This window comes from Hypanus sabinus, chromosome 1 (genome assembly GCF_030144855.1).
Source record: "Hypanus sabinus isolate sHypSab1 chromosome 1, sHypSab1.hap1, whole genome shotgun sequence".
Classification (NCBI taxonomy): domain Eukaryota; kingdom Metazoa; phylum Chordata; class Chondrichthyes; order Myliobatiformes; family Dasyatidae; genus Hypanus; species Hypanus sabinus.
The window spans coordinates 71,352-93,681 of NC_082706.1; the positions used below are offsets into that span (position 1 = coordinate 71,352).

Genomic DNA, 22,330 nt, shown 5'->3' on the forward strand with positions numbered 1-22,330 from the left:
ATATTCTGCATGGAGGTCGGTGACCAGTGATGTGCCTCAGGGATCTGTTCTGGGACCCTTGCTCTTCGTGATTTTTATAAATGACCTGGACGAAGAAGTGGAGGGATATGTTAGTAAAATTGCTGTTGACACAAAGGTTAGGGGTATTGTGGATAGTGTGGAGGGCTGTCATAGATTACAGTGGCACGTCGATAGGATGCAAAACTGGGCTGAGAAGTGGCAGATGGAGTTCAACCCAGATAAGCGTGCGGTGGCTCATTTTGGTAGGTCAAATATGATGGCAGAATATCGTATTAATGGCAAGACTCTCGGCAGTGTGGAGGATCAGAGGGATCTTGGGATCTGAGTTCTTTAGACACTTAAAGCTGCTGTGCAGGTTGACCCTGTGGTTAAGAAGGGATATGGTGCAATGGCCTTCATCAACTGTGGGATTGAGTTTAAGAGCCGAGAGGTAATGTGGCAGCTACGTAGGACCCTGGTCAGAGCTCGCCTGGAGTACTGTGCTCAGTTCTGGTCGCCTCACTATAGGAAGGATGTGGGAACCATTGAAAGGGTGCAGAGGAAATTTACAAGCATGTTGCCTGGATTGGGAGCATACCTTATGAGAATAGGTTGAGTAAACTCGGCCTTTTCTTCTTGGAGCGATGGAGGATGAGAGGTGACCTGATAGAGGTGTACAAGATGATGAGAAGCATTGATCGTGTGGACAGTCAGAGGCTTTTTCCTAGGGCAGAAATGGCTAGCATGAGAGGGCACAGTTTTAAGGTGCTTGGAAGTAGGTACAGTGGAGATGTCAGAGGTACGTTTTTTACACAGTGGTGAGTGTGTACAATAGGCTGCCGGCAATGGTGGTGGAGGCAGATATGATAGGGTCTTTTACGAGACTCCTAAATAGGTACATGGAGCTTAGAAAAATAGGGGGCTATGGGTCACCCTAGGTAATTTCTAAGGTAAGGACATGTTTGGCACAGCTTTGTGGGCCGAAGGGCCTGTATTGTGCTATGTTTCTATATTTCTAAAAGGTCATAGGTTAAGTGAAAGAAGAAATATTTAAGGAGAACTTGCAGTTGATCTTCTGGTGGATATAGGCTTGATTGCAATATTTATAAGAAGTTTGGATAAGTAAATAGACAGGAGGGGTATGGAGGCTGTAGTCGAGGTGTGGGTCAATGGGACTAGACAGGATAACTGTTCAGCACAGACAAGATGGGCCAAAGGGCTCGTTTCTGCACGGTTGTGCTAAACAGAGACTGGCAGCTGAGCACTCAGATCATGGTCTTAAATTTTAGAATTATTCGTGGAGAGGGTATTACTTTGGAAAGAAATTGGAATAGAGTTCCAAATGGTTTGAGCTGCTTGAAAGCATGTCCACCAAATGGTGGGGCTATAGACACCAAGAGATACAAGAAATTAGAACAAGTAGAAAAGAGAGTCTGGAAAGTAGAGCTAGAATTTTCAGAAGGCTGTTAGATGCTTCTAGAACTGGAGAGGTGAGAAGGTGAGGGCACAATGGGATAAGTACAAGGGAACATTTTCAGTGTCTGTACGGGGTTACTGGACGATAGCCTGCATCCGATGTAAGTCAACAAGGATGGTAAAGAGGTTTAGAACATAGAACAGTATGGCACTGGAATAGGCTTTTCAGCCCACAATGTTGTGCCAAACCAGCTAAAAAGAAAATCAAAAACACCCAAACACTAATCTCTCATAATTGTCAATATCTCTCACATCCATGTATCCATCTAAATGTATTTTAAAAGCTTGTAATGTATCTGCCTCTTCCACCATACTAGGCAGCTCATTCTGGGCATTCTCCACTCTCTGAGTAAAAACCTTAGCCCTCACATCCCCTTTGAATCTACCTCTTCTCACCTTCAGTGTACACCTTCTGGTATTAGATATTTCAACCATGGGAAACAGTTACTCCCAGTCTACTCTATCTATGCCTCTCATAATCTTATGAACCTTTGTCTGATCTCCCCTTAGCCTCTGTTGCTTCAGAGAAAACAATTCAAGTTTATTCACCCTCTTGTGACAGCACATGCTGTCTAACCTGGCAGAATCCTGGTAAAAGCAAGGATGTTATGTTGAGATTTTATAAAGCACTGGTGAGGCTTCACGGAATATTGAGAGCAGTTTTGGGCCCCTTAGCTGAAACGGGAGAGGGTTCAAAGTAGGTTCATGAAAATGATTCCAGAATTGAATGGCTAGTTATATGAAGAGCTTTAGATGGCTCTGGGCCTGTATTCACTAGAATTCAGAAGAATGGGGGTTGACGTAATTGAAACCTATCAAATGGTGAAAAGCCTTGATAGAATAGATGTGGAGAGGATGTTTGCTATGTTGGGAGAGTCTAAGACCAGAGGATACAGCCTCGAAATACAGGGTGTCCTTTTTGAATGGAGATGAGGAGGAACTTCTTTCGTCAGAGATTGGTGAATTTGTGGAATTCTTTGCCACAGGCAGCTGTGGAGGCCAGGTGTTTATATTTAAAGCAGGTTGATAGATTCTTGACTGGCTGGTGCATGAAAGCATATGGGGAGAAGGCAGGAGATTGGGTCGAAGAGGAGAATTGGATCAGCCATGATGAAATGTGAGAGCAGACACGATGGGCTAAATGGCCTAGTTCTGCTCCTAAATCTTATGGTCTTATTGTTTAAACCTCTTCTGCACCCTCTGCAAAGCCTCAAAATCCTTCCAATAGTGGGGCGACCAGAAATGTATGCAATACTCCAGAAGTGGCTTAACCAGAGTTTTATAAAGTTGCAACATAACCTCTTGACTTTTGAACTCAGTGCCTTAAGAAGGTATTCCATAAGCCTTCTTAGCTGCCCTACTGACCTGTGTAGCCACTTTCAAGGAGCTATGATCTTGGATTTCAAGAGCTCTCTGTTCAGCAACACTGTTAAGGACCTTGCCCTAACAGTATACCGTCTCCTTGCATTTGGCCTATCAAGGTGCAAAACATTACACTTATCTGAGTTAATTTCCATCTGCCATTTCTCTGCCCATATCTGCAAATGATTTGTATTGCGCTGTATTCTTTGCCAGACTTCTACCTTATTCACAACTCCAACAATCTTCCTGTCATCTGCATAACATGTCTTACAGACACTGCTGAAGTCTGAAAATAAGAAGCTAATTATTTAGGAAGAACAAGACATTTTTTTAAAGATTGATTTTCAGAAAATGGAACCAATGTGGCCAAAAGTAAGGTGAAGTTTAGGATGAATACACCAAGGTCTTTTACAAAATGAAGTTATTGGTGTTTTCAGAATTCTATGAGGATGATGGACAGCCTACAGTACTGCACGTGGTGAAAAAGGTTCAACGCCGCATCATCAATGATCCAACATTAAATCATGAATATCTACCTGAGCTAGGGCTCTCAGAATTCAACAGGGCAGTTACTGCTTTATTACTAGGCAAAGGCTGCACTGCTATTGTGGAAAGGAGGGTGAGTTCTTCATTTCAGTTCCTGTTTTAACAGGTTTTTCAATAATTGATATGACTGTTAAATTGCCAACTCAAAGTTCAAAGTAAATTTATTATCTAAGTATATATGCGTCACCAAATACTACCTTGAAGTTCATTTTCTTGCAGGCATTCACAATAGAACAAGGGAATATGATCAAATCAATGAAAAACTACACACAAAGACTAACAAGCAACCAATGTGAAAAAAGATGACAAATTACGCAAATATAAAAAAATACTAATACTCAAAAATAAATAAGTAAACAAATAATACTGAGAATATTAAGTTCTGGAATCCTTGAAAGTGAGTCTATAGGTTGTGTACAGTGGTACTTTCAGTGTTGTGGTGAGTGAAGCTATCCCCTCTGGTTCAACAGCCTGATGGTTGAAAGGTAATAACTGTAACTGAACTTAGTGGTTCAGGACCTAAATCTTCAGTACCACCTACCTGATTGTAGTAGTGAGAAGAGAGCAGGGCCTGGATGATGGGGATCCTTGATAATGGATGCTGCTTTCTTGTAGCAGTGCTCTTTATAGATGTGTTTCTGGTTGGGGAAGATCAGATAATTTTGTGGGTCCACACTCGTCTAAGAGTGTCTTAATGAAGTCTTTGACAATGTGATGTATTCATTCTGGTCCTTTGAAGAGTCCTCTAACCCTAACACTAATTCTTTGGATGTATTGTCTGATTTATAAAACAAAGTTGCCAAATGTAATTTTTAAAAAGAAGATTATTATTTTGAACAAGAGTCCTGATGAAGGGTCTTGGTGGCCTGCTGGGTTCCCCCAGCATTTTGTATGATTATCATTTTGAATGAAGGTTTTTTTATCTGGAACTCAGAATCAGGTTTAATATCACTGGCATATGTTATGAAATTTCTTGTTCTGTGGCAGCAGTACAATGCAATATATAATAAAAGCTATAAATTGGAAAAAGAAATATACATAAAAGATTAAGTAGTAGTGCAAAAACATTTAAAACCGTGCACAGGAGTGTAATTTCTCACACTGGTATACTGCAACTTATCTCAAGACAACTACATCCACAGTATGGATATTCCTCTGTGTTCCATTGAATCAATCAAAATGAATTTTGGAAGTGTAACATCAAGCACAAGTGTTATCATATTGCATTATCTAGGAGAAATCTCTATCCTTACAATTCCTTCATGGAAGCAACATTAATCAAAGTTGATTATAAAAAGCTGTGTGTGGTGAGCTGTAAGTTTACATACTGATATTTGTGCTTTCAGCACTCAAGCACCATTTTCCAGAATTCTCTTTCTAACACCTAACCAATTCCCACTGGCTCTTTGAACCCTATTACCTTGCCATGCTTTTGATAACCTCTAGACTTTAGCCTCAATGTCTCATTATATGCATTAATAAAACAACTTTTTATTGCTTCAGGGTGTTAATGTGACTAATTAAAGCAAAGATATTTTGACTTTGTTCATTGATCCAATCATAGGAAAACTAGTGGTTGCTTTAAATGTGGTACTTTCTACTGACCGGCAGAAACATAAACTATCAGAGGCTTGGGAAGTGTATTGTCTTAATGGTGGATGAAGGCTACATAGGAAGGTCTCCATAAAATGGGGATAAAGGCTAAGAAAGTCATTCAGATTTCTTATTGTGTCTCCAATATCTCTCAGGCTGATAGTATACAGGTACCTGGAGGCAAAAGTGCTTTGTTCATCGGTGCCCAGTTTCTCCGTAAGTGGTACAACATGATCTCTTCTAAGACAGCTAGAGTGTATGTCTCCATCCCTTACTGGGGTGAGTCTGTCCTGTCCTTACAAGTGGTATTTGTGTTTTATTTTGTACTTTTTTTGCCTAGTTGGTTATTCAGAATGCATCCTCATTAATTGGTTTTATTTTTATTTGTCCATTATTATAAAGATCATATGTTCATATAAAACTAACTTGCCTTTCATCAATCCATTTTAAGTATTGTCTGTGACAACAAACAAAGCAATGGAGAGTGCGCTTTCTTCCAAACTATGAAGTTGCATTTCGGTCCCTGAGCATATATTTGGACAGGATAACAGCTGATGGCCCAGAAAAAGACAGGAGAGCTGCTGCAACAGAGTTCAGACACTAAGCTCAGGACCTGGTCACCTTCTCAAGCAGACACAGAAGACCACATGGCAGAGTTTGACAGCCAAATGTGTTATCTTCAGAGTCTTGGGACATTCTTTATTCTTTATTCAACATCAGTAAGCAATAGATTGTCATACTTCTCTTCCTGTTGCTGTTTGTTGGTTCCTACTGTGCACATTGTTTGCAATATTTCATCTCAGAGGTCCTGTGCTTCTCTGATGGAATTTCTGTCAGTCTCTTCTGTTTTACTCACCTCAGTGTTTTCCATTTCCTTTCTTGACATTGGTAATTTACTGACTAAAACTCATATCTACATTATTTCCTTTGTCCATCCATTCCTCTGCCACCTACTACATTATAAAATCAAACTGCTTTCTCACCCCACCTTCCTGCTGCCTTAACAGGGATATAGTTTCTCTTGTCATTACCTACCCATGAGCCTCCGCATTCTCTGCAACTTCCTCCATCTTCAGTGGGATCCTATCATCTTTACCTCTCAACCCACTCTACGCTTTCTGCAGGGATTGCTCCCTCCATGATTCCCTTGTCCATTCGTCCCTCTCCACTAATCTCCCTCTTGGCACATACCCCTGCAAGCAGCTGAAGTGCTACACCTGCTCATTTACATCCTTCTTTACTTCCACTCAGGGGCCCAAACAGTCCTTCCAGGTGAGGCAAGACTTCATCTGTGAATCTGTTGGGGTTGTCTATTGTATCCGGTGCTCCCAATGAGCCCTCTTCTACATTGGTGAAACCCAACCTAAATTAGGGAACCGCATTGTGGAGTACCTCCACGCCATCCGCCAAAAGCAGAATTTCTTTGTGGCCAACTATTTTAATACCTATCCCCATTCCTATTCTGATAAGTCGATCCATGGCTTTCTCTTTTGACAGACAGACAGACGTACTTTATTGATCCTCAGGGAAATTGGGTTTCGTTACAGCCGCACCAACCAAGAATAGTGAAGAAATATAGCAATAGAAAACCATAAATAATTAAATAATAAGTTAATCATGCCAAGTGGAAATAAGTCCAGGACCAGCCTATTGGCACAGGGTGTCTAACACTCTGAGGGAGGAGTTGTAAAGTTTGATGGCCACAGGTAGGAATGACTTCCTATGACACTCAGTGTAACATCTCGGTGGAATGAGTCTCTGGCTGAATGTACTCCTGTGCCTAACCAGTACATTATGGAGTGGATGGGAGTCATTGTCCAAGATGGCATGCAACTTGGACAGCATCCTCTTTTCAGACACCACCATCAGAGAGTCCAGTTCCACCCCCACAACATCACTAGCCTTATGAATAAGTTTGTTGATTCTGTTAGTGTCTGCTACCCTCAGCCTGCTGCCTCAGCACACAACAGCAAACATGATAGCACTGGTCACCACAGCCTCGTAGAACATCCTCAGCATCGTCCGGCAGATGTTAAAGGACCTCAGTCTCCTCGGGAAACAGAGACGGTTTTGATCCTTCTTGTAGACAGCCTCAGTGTTCTTTGACCAGTCCAGTTTATTGTCCATTCGTATCCCCAGGTATTTGTAATCCTCCACCATGTCCACACTGACCCCTTGGATGGAAACAGGGGTCACCGGTGCCCTAGCCCTCCTCGGGCCCACCATGAGCTCCTTAGTCTTTTTCACATTAAGCTGTCACGTCACGTTTTCACGTCACGATGAGGCTACTGTCAAGGAGGACGAGCAGCACCTCATATTCCGTCTGTGTAGCCACAACCTAATAGCATGAACATAGATTTCTCCTGGTAATTCTTTCCTCCCCACTTCCCTCTTCTTCCATTCCCCAGTCTGGTTTCTTACTAGCCTATTGCCTCCCCTAGTGCCTCTCCTCCTTCACTTTCTCCCATGGTCCATTCTCCACTGTTATCAGATTCTTTCTACAACATCCCTTTACCTTTCCCAATCTCATGGCTTCATCTATCGGCCTCTAGCTTATTCTGGCACCTTCTCCCTTTCTCTCTAGTCCCAATGAAGGGTCTCAGCCCGAAATGTCAACTGTTTGTTCATTCCCATGGAGGGTGCCTGACCTGCTGAGTTCCTCCAGCATTTTGTATGTGTTGCTCTGTTCTCTCTGCTTCCTGATTCTGATGAAGGTTTGTTGCCTGTTTCTTTCCTGCACATGCTGTTCATAGCATTAATATTTTCTCTCACATGTCCAGCATCTGCTGCCATTTGATGTTAATTTATCAAAGAAATGTGAAGTACATTTTAACAGAAAAAAATATTTCACTAACTCCTTTGTCAAAGCAAACATATTTCTGTATTGATGTGAAGATCTTCAATTGGGTATTCACATACATTTCCTATTGTGGAAAGTGACATTGAGGCCTGAACCAATGATCTGAAATAAGCATTCCAATTCCACTATGACAGTTATGTAAAATGATTTACGCTACAAATCTGGTTTAAGAAGCTGGTATCATTAATGGCAAGCATGCTGTAAAAATATAGGTTCACTTACTTAAGGTAAGTAAATCTGTTGATTTTATTGCTTTTACCTAGTCACTGAATTAACCACTATGATAGCTTCCACCTTGAGCTCTTATTCAAGAATTAAGGTTACTTGTCAAGCTAAATAATGAGCTTCCCATTAACATCCATATCAATAAGAACATTTTGGAAAAAATACGCATAAACACAAATCATTAGTGCAGTCATTCCAACGGAGCACGCATCAGACACCTTCAAATTGCTGTTCAGATCACATACCATTCAGGCTCTGAAATATAATCACCTTTCTGAAATTGTTGTCAAAGTCTTACAGCTCTTGACTCAACAGCATCCTCATGACAAAAGCTACAATTGGTTAGGAAGAGAGCTTGCCAGATTCTTCTCAAAGGCAATCAATGCCTGTCCTTCCCAAATCTTGCTAATCAACAAAAGCAGAAGTTTTGTATCGAATACAGTGCAGGGATAGGCCCTTCAACCCAGCATCTCTGTGCCACACATGATGCTAATCTACACTAATCCCATCTGCCTGAGTGTGATCCATATCATTTATTCCCTTCCTATTCATCTATCAATCTAAATGCCTCTTTAACATGACTATTGTATCTCATCCTAGCATTTCTTTTTGTACGGCACTGTAAGCACCTACACTCTGTTTAAAAAAAACTTGCCTTGCACATCCTTACGTTTTCTCCTCCCAATTTTAAACTATATCTTCTAATATTTCATCTTTCCAGTCTAGGGTAAAGACTTTACGCTGTTTATGCCTCTTATAATTTTATATTCCCTCTACCAGCTTGGTCCTCAGCTTCCAAGGCACCAGTGAAAAAAATCTAAATTTGTAATATCTCTCTTTATAACTAATACCCTCTAATCCAGGCAGCACCCCGGTAAACTTTTCCTGTATGCTCTGCAAAGCCCCCACATCCTTCCTATAGTGTGGTGACCAGAACTGCACACCATGCTCAGGACACAGCTGTAACATGATTTCCTGACTATCTTACTCTGCACCCTGATGCTGTAGGCCTTCTTTACCACCCTATCTACTTGTACTGCTGCTTTCATGGAGCGATTACACCCTGAGATTCCTCTGTAAATCATGCTATTTACTGCGTTATGGATACTTATGTAGCACATTGTTAGTTTTGTTTGTCCCTGTTGATTTCCAAAAGGGAATAAATTTTGTTTGCTTTGTTTATGTAGAACATCATGCATCAGCCTTCTTTAAAGTTGGATTTGAAGTTTATAGCTACCGTTACTGGAACAATGATAAGCTTTGCTTGGCTTTACCCCAGTTACTGGAGGACCTTGAGGTATGTGAAACCATTATCAGGATCCTGCAGATGGAGATCATATTGTGAACCTTATTAGTTACAGCATTCCCACATCTTTTGGCTGAAAAAAGATTTCGATTGAATATATGGAACTGGTATATTCAGAGAGTGATATAGTTATGCAGCACGGAAATAGGTTTGCTGATGACACAAAGGTTGGGGGTGTTGTGGATAGTATGGAGGACAGTCAGAGGTTACAGCAGGATATCAATAGGATGCAAAACTGGGCTGAGAAAGGCATATGGAGTTCAACCCAAATAAATGTGAGGTGGTTCATTTTGGTAGGTCAAATATGATGGCAGAATATAGTATTAATGATAAGACTCTTGGCAGTGTGGAGGATCAGAGGGAATTTGGGGTCCGAGTCCATAGAATACTCAAAGCTGCTGCGCAGATTGGCTGTGTGATTAAGAAGGCATACAGTGTATTGGTCTTCATCAATCATGGGATTGAGTTCAAGAGCTGAGAGGTAATGTTACAGCTATAAAGGACTCTGGTCAGACCCTACTTGAAGTACTGTGCTCATTTCTGGTCACCTCACTACAGGAAGAATGTGGAAATTATAGAAAGGGTGTGGAGTAAATTTTCAAGGATGTTACCTGGATTGGGGAGCATGCCATGAGAATAGGTTGAGTGAACTTGGCCTTTTCTTGGAGCGACAGAGGATGAGAGGTGACCTGATAGAGGTGTATAAAATGATGAGAGGCATTGACCATGTGGATGGTCAGAGACTTTTTCCCAGGGCTGAAATGGCTTGCACGAGAAGACACAGTTTTAAAGTGCAGAAGAGATGTCAGGGGTAAGTTTTTTACGCAGAGAGTGGTGAGTGCATGGAATGGGCTGCTAGCAACGGTGGTGAAGGTGGATACAATAAGGCTTTTAAGAAACTCTTGGATAGGTACATAGATCTTAGAAAAACAGAAGGCTATGGGTAACCTGAGGTAATTTCTAAAGTAAGTACATGTTTGGCACAGCATTGTGGGTCAAAGGGCCTGTATTGTGCAGCAGGTTTTCTATGTTCTATGATCTTTGGCCTAGCCCATACATGATGACCAAGATGCCCTTTAAACTATCCCATTTACCTGTATTTTGGCCCTCTAATGTTTTCTACCCATGTGCCTGACCAAATATTTTTTTAAATGTACTGTAATTGTATAAACCAGGGAAGAATAAAAGAATAAACCAGGGAAGGTAGTGCACCCATGGCTGACAAGGGAAATTAGGGATCGTATCATGTCCAAAGAAGAAACATGCAAATTAGCCAGAAAAAGCAGCATACCTGAGGACTGGGAGAAGTTCAGAGTGCAGCAGAGGAGGACAAAGGGCTTAATTAGGAAAGGGAAAAAAGATTATGAGAGAAAGCTGGCAGGGAACATAAAAACTGACTGTAAAAGCTTTTATACATATGTGAAAAGAAAAAGATTGGTCAAGACAAATGTAGGTCCCTTACAGTCAGAAACAGGTGAATTGGTCATAGGGAACAAAGACATGGCAGACCAATTGAATAACTACTTTGGTTCTGTCTTCACTAAGGAGGACATAAATAATCTTCCAGAAATAGTAAGGGACCAAGGGTCCAGTGAGAGGAGGAACTGAGGGAAATACATGTTAGTAGGGAAGTGATGTTAGGTAAATTGAAGGGATTAAAGACAGATAAATCCCCAGGGCCAGATGGTCTGCATCCCAGAGTGCTTAAGGAAATAGCCCAAGAAATAGTGGATGCATTAGTGATAATTTTTCAAAACTCCTTAGATTCTGGATTAGTTCTGACAGGTAGGTAACCAAAACTACATATGATACTTCAATTGTGATCTAATTATCCATTTAAGGTGGTGGAGGAAAGTCTAGGGGAGATTTCAGAGATAGTGCTTTTTATAATAGAGTGGTGGGTGCCTTGAATGCACTGCCAGGGAAGGTTTAAGATTCTGTGCGGTGTACTGTTCTATGTAACCAATGCTTGTACAGCTGTAATATTTTTCACAAACCCTTGGGTTCAGTTCCACAGCTGATGAAGGTGAGCAATGCCATACATTTTCTTCATCACCCTGTCTAACTGTTTTGCAACTTGCAGGGAACAATGTACTTATATACCCCTAGGTCCCTGTGTCCATCAGTGGTCCCATAACTATGTCATTTATTGTGTTTGCTCTGGTTTGGTTTAACTTCCCAAAATACATTACTTCATGTGGGTTTGAGTCAAATTTTATCTTAAAATCCTTTGCCCACTTTACCAGGTTCAAGCAGAATCAGAGGCATTGATCCAAGGCATCTGGCCTCATTAAGCTAAATAACTTATTGCTGCACTTCATCTCCATTCTAAAAAATGCCAAGAAAGTTAAGAAAAAAACTGTTAAAATCCGTAATGGTTTACTCAAAGCAATGAAACTCCACAGTTTCAGATGTTTTCTTTCTGGGCTAAGAGTTGAGGAATGCAAACTAAATTGCTAAAAAAGTCTTCATGCTGCCAAGCCAGTAAGGGGTTGGGCAGATGACCAAAGGCTTAATTTAATTAATGCCTTTAAGGGAGAAAGAAAGATGGAGAAGTAGAATGCTCTTCCAGGCATTTTCTCAAGTTGGAATTGGGAATGTAGAAGAAGCTGGAATAGGACGAGCACCCCATTTAAGGGTTGCAGTCTGGAGCAAATTACAGGATTTTTTTAAAGTACATATTCAATCCTAGAATCTAAGTATCACTCTCAAGGTCACTGTTAATTGAGCATCTCTCAATGCCTTTGAATTGAGTAACTTGCAAGGCCATTTCAGAGGTATTTAAGGGTCTACCACACTGGTGGGTCAGACTTGATGAGGTATTGGAGCAGCTTTTCTCGCCTCTAAGACACTACTGACTAGGTGATTTTTTACAATAATTCACTATTTACTCAACATTATTATTTGTTATTATTTTCTTTTTAATTGGTAGAATATTTACAGAATTTAAATTATTATACATAAGAACATAAGAAATAAGAGCAGGAGTAGGCCATCCGGCCCATTGAACCTGTCCCACCGTTCAATAAGATCATGGCTGATCTGTCCGTAAACTCAACTCCATCTACGTGCCTTTTCCCCACAACCCTTAATTCCCCTACTATGTAAAAATCTATCTTACTGTATCTTAAATATATTTAGTGAAGAAGCCTCAACTACTTCCCTGAGCAGAGAATTCCACAGATTCACCACTCTCTGGAAAAAGCAGTTTCTCTTCATCTCCGTCCTAAATCCTCTGCCCTGAATCTTGAGGCAATGTCCCCTAGTTCTAGTCTCACCTACCAATGGAAACAACTTTCCTACTTCTATCTTATCTATCCCTTTCAAAATTTTGTATGTATCTGTAAGATCCCTGCTCATTCTTCTGAATTCCAGAGAGTATAGTCCCAGGTGACTCAATCTCTCCTCATAGGTTAACCCTTTCATCTCTGGAATCAACCTGGTGAACCTCCTCTGCACTGCCTCCAAATCCAGTATATCCTTCCTAAAGTATGGAGACCAGAACTGTACACAGTTCTCCAGGTGTGGCCTTGCCAGTGCCCTGTATAATTGCAGCATGACCTCCCTGCTCTTGAATTCAATCCCTCTAGCAATGAAGGCCAACATTCCCTTTGATGATGGGATCAATTCTCTTACCAGTAATTTAATTACTGTGCCAACACCTAATGCTAAAAGATGCAGGACCAGAAGAATTTGAAAGTAAGTGATGATTTTAAAAATGAAGGAATAGCTACTGGTAGCCAATGTAGGTGAGCAAACATAGACATGGCGAATGCAATTACAAACAAGAGAAAATATGCAGATGCTGGAAATCCATGCAACACACACTAAATGCTGGAGGAGCTCAGCAAGCCGGGCAGCATCTATGGAAAAGAGTACAACAAAACATTGATTGTACTCTTTTTTGATAGATGCTGCTTAGACTGCTGAGTTCCTCCACTATGTTGTGTGTGTTGCATAGACATGGGGAAACCTGATGTGCAAGTCAGACAAGGATAGCAGAGTTCTTGTGGCCTCAGAGTTACAAAGTGTAGGACAAAATGTTGTGTCATGTCCATTAGGAAGGCATCATGAGTCCTTTCTATTCTTTCATCAGAAAGCTCCTGATTACTCCATAGTGTTGTTAAACGTTGTAGCTCATCAGCCAACAGCAATTGATCCAACTCCAGCTGAATGGATGCAGATCGCAGAGGTTATGAAGGTGAGGAGTATAATGTTAAACAATGGTGTATTAGTGTATCCTACAGCATTGCTAACTTGAAGTCCTTTCTTATATTGGTTTTAGTGCTTAATTCATTTATTCCGATGATGTATATAGTATATAGGAAGAGTCTGATGGAGTTACTTTGCAGGAACTAATTGATGCTTCCAGAAAATGTGCATAGCTTCAGTGCTCTAAAGTAATACCAATAATCACCCATAACCTTCTCTAAAGTATTACCAATAATTATTCATAGCCTTTTCTAAAGTATCAGTGCTCTAAAGTATTGCCAATGATCATCCAAAACCTTCTCTACAGTTAGTTGATGAATATAAATTGTTTATATCCAAGATGATGAGACTACTTATGAATAGTTTTAAGAAATTCAGTTTTTATAACACAATCTAAAAATGGTTAAGCTACAAATAATAGTTTACATAAAGATTTCCTCCATTCTTGTTCATCAGTAGTCACTAAATTCATTTGTAAGCATATGTCATCATTGGCAAAACAGTGAGCTAGGGAGGGATATAGAACAGTAGAGCACAGGCTAGGCTCTTTGGTCCATGATTTCTCTAATGCCTTCTGCTTGCACATGACACATATCCTCTAGTTCCTGTATATTCATTCTTATGCAAAGCTTCTTGAATGCCACAATCATATCTACTTCCACTACTACTTCGGCAGCACATTCTAGGTACTCACCACTGTGTAAAACAAAACAAAAGCTTGCCCTGGACATTTCCTTAAACTTTCCACCCTCATCTTAAAGCTATGCCCTCTAATATTTGACATTTCTAACCAGGGAAGTAGGTTTGGTTTATCTACCTTATCTCGGCCTCTCTTTATTTTATAAACTGTCAGATCTCCCCTTAGCCTCGGATGCTCCAGAGAATTCAATTCAAGTTAGTCCCTCCTCACTTTCTAGTTAATATCTTTTAATCCAGAAGAATCCTGGTAGGCCTGTACTAAACCCTTTACAAAGCCTCCACATCCTCTTTGTAATGGAGCACTAGAACTGCAGTGTTATCAGAGTTCTATACAACTGTATCATGAATTCCTGGTTCTTATACACTACGTCCCTAGTGCAAAGAGAGGCATGTCATTTCCCATCTTTACTACATTATTCATTTGCATTGCCAGTTCCCTAAGGTCCCTCTATATGTCAGTACTGCTAAGGGACCTGATATTTACTGTATACTTCATCCTTATATTTGACCTTCAAAAGTGCAGCACCTCACACATTCTTGGATTAAACTGCAGCTGCCAGTTTCCTGCTGATATATGTAACTGCTCTGGATCTTGCTGTATTTTTTTATAGCCCTCTACACCAATCTTGTTATCATCTGCAAACTTACTAACCCTCGTATCTACATTTTCAACCAAGTAATTTAGATACATTACAAATAGCAGAAGTCTCAGCAGTGATCCCTAGTCTGAGTGATATGGATGATCCTCTTCCCTTTGTTTTCCTGCCAACTGTGCAACTCTTGTGTTCAAATATTTACTTCTTGATCTCAGTTTTGAATAAACTCATTTGACCATTCATAGACGACAGATCCAAAGATATCTTATGGATATAGAAATTTCTCCTCTCCGTCCTAATTGATCAACTGCTTTTTTTATTTACCAAAGAGACAGTTGCTCTACAAGTTCTGACTAATATTTTCCCTTTTATTTTCAGAGAAAGAACCAATTTCCTTTCTTCTACTCAACTGCACAAGGCTTAGCTACGGGGGATGTGCAGAGGGATGCCTGGCCAGTGCGATATTTTGTCAATGAACGCTTCGAGCTATTTTGTGCCCAGTCATTTTCCAAGAATTTCACCTTGTACAGTATGTCCCTTACTGCCCCTTATAGCTCAGTGTCTAGAGTTAAGATTGTGGTTAGCTGTCTTTTCCTGGAAGAAATGCTTTCAGATTGAAGTGAATGTCCTCCCACCCTCCCATTGAAAGTTTACCTCAGCAACCAAAGGCATAATTGCATTTCTGTTTTTGAAGCAGGCATTAAGGGAAGTGGCAGAATGCAAATTAGTGGAAAGCCAAGTGAAAGATAAGGAGATTGAAATAAACTTTGTCATAATGAGGAGTTGGTGAAGTCAAGAAGAGGTTGTTTAGGGGCAGAAATTTGTGGTTGAGGGAGATACAGTGGAGTAGAAAAGGGAAACTGCAATAATTTGAGAAATGTTTGTAGTATGGAAATCAAGGTTGAGGCAGATGTAAAGAGGAAATGATAATTGAGTATTGCAGATGGTTATAAATATAGAAATAAAGCCATTACTTCTGAATAGATTCACTTAAATGCTCAAACCATACATTAAAGATGATGAGAAGTAGATAGATTTAGGAAGAAATTATAGAGCTTAACTCACAGCTGAAGATTGCCAGTGTGGAACAAAAGCAGTAGAGAAAAGCAAAGAGTTGTCATAGTAGGAATAAAAGTGGATAATTCTACATGGCTTAAATAGATGTATCCCAGGCTAGCATAGAAATCAAGGAGGAGATTGTACATAGGGCAGAGAACAATGTGGTACAGAAATAAGCCCTTTGGCCCACGATGCCATGCTGTTTTAAATTCACCTTGGTTCAATGTTATATGATCAATTCACTCCCCAACATTGTTTCCCATTTGGTAAAGAAACATGCCCATCTTTTGTGAGGTTTGTTGAGGCCAGTAAGAACGTAATAGTACAGAATGGCTATTGGTATACAAGATTCTGAATAGATTATTGGACCCATAGGGAGGAGATGTAGGGGAACGAAGTGATTCATTATAAAGTGGCCTGTCTATTAATCAAATAATTTCCATCCTTTTGTCCAGGTGAAAGAGTTGGAAGCCTAACAATAGTTACAAGGAATAATCACACTCTGATCACTATCCGATCACAAATAGAAGAACTGGCACGACATACGTGGTCAAATCCTCCATGGATTGGAGCCCATATCGTAGCAACAGTTCTGAATAACCCAGCCTTCTTCACTGAGTGGTGAGGATCAGATTGTTCTAAGAGATGAGAAGGAAAATCTATGATAAAGACGCTTGTGAAGCTCACTGGTGGAATGGCTAGTTCCTGTGCTATACTGTTCTATTTTGTCTGATATGTTTAAGGGTACAACTATTGAGAGGTTAGAGGATTGTGTATGCCATCATCTCTGTAATTCACAATAGTTTCTACTATTCTATAGGATAACCTATGCCCAGTAAATTTGCACAGTATGATATTGAGCTGTAATTGATGAATAAATATTAGCTGACAACAGGAAAAACTCCCCTGCTTATTTTACAAATAATGCCAGAAAAATGGGTGTTAATCTCTCACTGTAATATTTTCACAATGACGAGAGTGCTGGCCAATGATTTTAACCATATAACCATATAACAATAACAGCATGGAAACAGGCCATCTCGGCCCTTCTAGTCTGTGCCGAACGCTTACTCTCACTTAGTCCAACCGACCTACACTCAGCCCATAAGCCTCCATTCCTTTCCTGTCCATATACCTATCCAAATTTACTTTAAATGTCAGGATCGAACCTGCCTCTACCACTTCTACTGGAAGCTTGTTCCACACAGCTACCATTCTCTGAGTAAAGAAATTCCCCCTTGTGTTAACCTTAAACTTTTGCCCCCTAACTCTCAACTCATATCCTCTTGTTTGAATCTCCCCTACTCTCAATGGAAAAAGCCTATCCACGTCAACTCTATCTATCCCCCTCATAATTTTAAATACCTCCATCAAGTCCCCCCTCAACCTTCTACGCTCCAAAGAATAAAGACCTAACTTGTTCAACCTTTCTCTGTAACTTAGGTGCTGAAACCGAAGTACATTCTAGTAAATCTTTGTACTCTCTCTATTTTGTTGACATCTTTCCTATAATTCGGTGACCAGAACTGTACACAATACTCCAAATTTATAATTTATTTTTTTATTGAAGTTCATCAATCAAACATTTCCATAAGATGTATTTCAGACACTGTACATATATAATCATATATATCACAAAATCTCCACAAAGTATTTATCTGGGGTATACACTTATAGAAAAGAGTGGAAAGAGAAAACAAGCAAAAGGAAAGAACTATGTACAAGTACGGAGTGATCTTTTTTTTTACAACAGATTCATTGATTTGTGAGAATAAAATCAGGCCTATGAGGCATTATGTAGTTAAACCATTTTTCCCAGTATGAATCAAATTGTTCCAGCTTATGATTAACAGATGCTGTTATCTTCTCCATTTTGTAAATGTCCATTGTAATTTCCATCCATGTATTTAAAGTTGTGCTCTCCTGTGATAACCAGTTCCTAATAAGAGTCTTTTTACCAGCCACCAACAGTATATTCATTAAATATTTATCTCTTTTCAACCATTCTTGAGGTATATATCCAAAATATATGGTCTTACTCTCCAAAGGTATTTCACATTTAAAGATGTCTTGTAGGGCATTGTGTTTGATAGTTTTTGATAACAGGGCAGTCCCAAAAAATATGATAATGATTTGCATTTTGATTTCCACAATTTCTCCAGCAAACAGGGAGGTTACCATCATAATGGGATTTCTGAAAGGGTGTAATAAAATATCTTGTCAAGTTTTTCAATCCAAACTCCCTCCATTTCTGTGAATTGGTACACTTCCATTGATATCTCCATATTGTTCATTCTTCCTCAGATATAATTATCCCTCCTTCTTTCTCCCATTTTGTTTTAATGTATGAAGTCGAATGTGTCTTAAGATTTGACAACCCCTTATACATGCTTGAAATGATTCTACTACCATTATCTGAATTATATGCTTTTCTAAAGAGCTCTATCAAGCATGTATTTGCCTTGGTTACATTTTTAAGCATCTACTGCATTCTTCAATGCCCTACTATTCACCATGTATGTCCTATTTTGATTAGTCCTATCAAAATGTACCACCTCACACTTATCAACATTAAGCTCCATCTGCCATCTTTCAGCCCACTCTTCTAACTGGCCTAAATCTCTCTGCAAGCTTTGAAAACCTACCACAATGTCACCTATCTTAGTATCATCTGCATACTTACTAATCCAATTTACCACCCCATCATTAAGATCATTAATGTATATGACAAACAGCATTGGACCCAGTACAGATTCCTGAGGTACACCACTAGTCACCGGCCTCCAATCTGACAAACAGTTATCCACCACTACTCTCTGGCATCTCCTATCCAGCCACTGTTGAATCCATTTTACTACTTCAGTATTAATACCTAACGATTAAACCTTCCTAACTAACCTTCCATGTGGATACTTGTCAAAGGCCTTACTGAAGTCCATATAGACAACATCCACTGCTTTACCCTCGTCAACTTTCCCAGTAACCTCTTCAAAAAATTCAATAAGATTTGTCAAACATGACCTTTCATGCATAAATCCATGTTGACTGTTCCTAATCAGACCCTGTCTATCCAGATAATTATATATACCATCTTTAAGAATACTTTCCATTAATTTATCCACCACTGACGTCAAACTTACAGGCTGATAATTGATATGTTTACTCTTAGAACCCTTTTTAAACAATGGAACAACATGAGCAATATGCCAGTCTTCTGGCGCCATCCCCGTTTCTAATGACATTTGAAATATTTCTGTCAGTGCCCCTGCTATTTCTACACTAACTTCCCTCAAGGTGCTAAGGAATATCCTATCAGGACGTGGAGATTTATCCACTTTTATATTCCTTAAAAGCACCAGTACTTCCTCCCCTTTAATCATCATTGTTTCCATAACTTCCCTACTTAATTGCCTTACCTTACACAATTCAATATCCTTCTTCTTAGTGAATACTGAAGAAAATTAATTGTTCAAAATCTCCCCCATCTCTTTTGGCGGTCCACTCTGATTCTGCGAGGGACCAATTTTATCCCTCATTATCCTTTTGCTATTAGTATAACTGTAGAAACCCTTTGGATTTATTTTCACCTTACTTGCCAAAGCAACCTCATATCATCTTTTAGCTTTTTTAATTTCTTTCTTAAGATTCTTTTTACATTCTTTATATTCCTTGAGCACCTCATTTACTCCATGCTGCCTATATTTATTGTAGAAATCTCTCTTCTTCCGAACCAAGTTTCCAATATCCCTTGAAAACCATGGCTCTCTCAAACTTTTAATCTTTCCTTTCAACCTAACAGGATCATAAAGAATCAGTACCCTCAAAATTTCACCTTTAAATTACCTCTGTTTCTCTGTTACATCCTTCCCATAAAACAAATTGACCCAATCCACTCCTAAATCCTTTCACATCTCCTCAAAGTTAGCCTTTCTTCAATCAAAAATCTCAACCCTGGGTCCAGTCCTATCCTTCTCCATAATTATATTGAAACTAATGGCATTGTGATCACTGAACCCGAAGTGCTCCCCAACATATACCTCCGTCACCTGACCTATCTCATTCCCTAACAGGAGATCCACCACTGCCCCTTCTCTAGTTGGTACCTCTATGTATTGCTGCAAAAAATTATCCTGCACACATTTTAAAAACTCCAAACCATCCAGCCCTTTCACAGAATGGGCTTCCCAGTCTATGTGTGGAAAATTAAAATCTCCCACAATCACAACCCTGTGCTTACTACAAATATCTGCTATCTCCTTACAAATTTGCTCCTCCAATTCTCGCTCCCCATTAGGTGGCCTGTAATACACCCCTATAAGTTTTACTACACTTTTCCCATTCCTCAACTCCACCCAAAAATAGTCTTCCAAGATGAGCCCTCTAATCTATCCTGCCAAAGCACTGCTGTTATATTTTCTCTGAGAAGCAATGCAACACCTCCCCCTCTTGTCCCTCCGACTCTATCACACCTGAAGCAATGAAATCCAGGAATATTTAGTTGCCAATCACACCCCTCCTGCAACCAAGTTTCACTAATAGCTACAACATCATATTTCCAGGTATCAGTCCATGCTCTAAGCTCATCCACCTTTCTTACAATGCTCTTAGCATTCAAATAAATGCATTTAAGAAATTCTCCACCTCTTACTCTCTGTTGATCACTAACGGTGCAAACAACTTTACTATCTTCTTTTTCTTCCTTCTCCCATACATCTGTTCCTACACTCTGGTTCCCCTCCCCCCTTGTATCTAGTTTAAATCCACTGGAGCCTCTCTAGCAAACCTACCTGCAAGAATATTTGTCCCCCTCCGGTTCAGGTGTAAACCGTCCCACTGGAACAGGTTCCACCTTCCCTGGAAAATTGCCCAATTATCTATAAATCTGAAGCCCTCCCTCCTGCACCAGGTCTTCAGCCATGTGTTGATCTGCGCTATCTTACTATTTCTAAACTCACCTGCACGTGGTACTGCTAACAATCCTGAGATTGCTATCCTAGAGGTCCTGTCCTTTAACTTGGCGCCTAACTCCCTAAACTCACCTTTCAGGACCTCCTCACTCTTCCTACCCATGTCATTGGTCGCTACATGGACCACGACATCTGGCTACTCACCCTCCCTCTTGAGAATACTGAGAACTCAATCCGAGATATTGTGGACCCTGGCACCAGGGAGGCAACAGACAATCCGAGATTTCTGATCTCTTCCACAGAACCTCTTATCTGTCCCCCTAACTATCAAATCCTCTATCACTGCTGCTCTCCTCTTTTCCCTCCTTCCCTTCTGAGCTGAGAGTCCAGCCTTGGTGTCAGAGATGCGACCACTGCAACTTGTCCCTGGTAGGTCGTCCCCACCAACAGTATCCAAAACAGTGGACTTATTATTGATGGGAAAGGCTACAGGAGTGCTCAGCTCATCTGTCTAATCCCCTTTCCTCTCCTGACAATCACCCAGCTACCTGTCTCCGGACTCTTAAGGGTGACTATCTCCCTGTAACTCCTGTTTATTTCTGCCTCTGCCTCCCGAATGATCCGAAGTTCATCCAGCTTCAGCTCCACTTCCAGTTCCTTAACATGGTTTGTCAGGTGTAGTCATCAGGGACAATCGTGCTTGCCCTGACTTCCCACATACTGCAAATGGAGCACTCAACTGCCCTAACTGCTGCCTCAATTACCTACTCCTAAGGTAATTAAATTAATTAAAGGAACTTACCCAGCCTTACCTCACTTGGAGTGAAGCTCGTCCTCAGCCTCTGCTCACCAAAGCCTCTCAAGCCAAGGCCTTCCTACTATATCTCCTGCTACATCATCGCCCGCTACTCCCATTAGAATATAATACTGAGAGAAAAACAAAGTTTTCCTGAAAGTGTGGTGGGGGCATCCAGAACTAGATGAAACAGCCTCAAAATTGAGGGGCGATCTTTTAGAACAGATGTAAGGAGATTTTTTTTTTAGCCAAAGAGTGATGAATCTGTGGAATGCTTTGCCACAGACAAAGCATGGAGGTCAAGTCCGTGGGTATATTCAAAACGGAAATTGATAGTTTCCTGATTGGTTGGGCATCTCGGGATATGTTGAGAGGGCAGGTATATGGGGTTGAATGGGATCTGGGATCAGCCATAATGAAATGGTGGAGAGGACTTGATGGGTTGATAGGCCTAATTCTGCTCCTATGTCTGGTGGTCTTACGATCTTTTGAAGGAGAGTTATCTCAAGAATTTGGAACAACACGAAAAAGCTAGTGGAGCTCTGTTGTTGGGCAGAATCAGTGGAAGGAAATGAACAGTTAAGTGTTGACCTGAAACATGAACTATGTAAGTTCTGCCAGACCCCCTGAGCCCCTCCATCTTTTTGTGTGTGGTTCCAGATTCCAGCATCTACAGTCTCTCAGGAATTTCCT

At 40.4% G+C, this 22,330-nt stretch overlaps 1 protein-coding gene and 1 long non-coding RNA gene across 9 annotated transcripts in view; both read left to right on the plus strand.

The window, feature by feature from the left end:
* LOC132387011 (uncharacterized) overlaps positions 1-22,330 on the plus strand; it is a 609,870-nt gene that overhangs the window by 43,174 nt on the left and 544,366 nt on the right. The window lies entirely within an intron of this gene.
* The window catches only part of LOC132386044 (aspartate aminotransferase, cytoplasmic-like), a 63,059-nt gene that overhangs the window by 4,013 nt on the left and 36,716 nt on the right, over positions 1-22,330 (plus strand). For 6 of the 8 annotated variants that reach the window (XR_009509440.1, XM_059958552.1, XM_059958421.1 and 3 more), the window contains exons 2-7: positions 3,276-3,457; positions 5,133-5,256; positions 9,250-9,359; positions 13,465-13,569; positions 15,254-15,404; positions 16,390-16,555. Coding sequence is in view for 7 of the 8 variants with exons in the window: in XM_059958552.1 (XP_059814535.1) it covers positions 3,276-3,457; positions 5,133-5,256; positions 9,250-9,359; positions 13,465-13,569; positions 15,254-15,404; positions 16,390-16,555 (838 nt within the window). In the remaining variant the exon portion in view is untranslated. Of the gene's footprint in view, positions 1-3,275; positions 3,458-3,603; positions 5,257-9,249; positions 9,360-13,464; positions 13,570-15,253; positions 15,405-16,389; positions 16,556-22,330 lie in introns of all 8 variants that reach the window. The other 2 variants (XM_059958474.1, XM_059958715.1) reach the window with 2 other exon arrangements.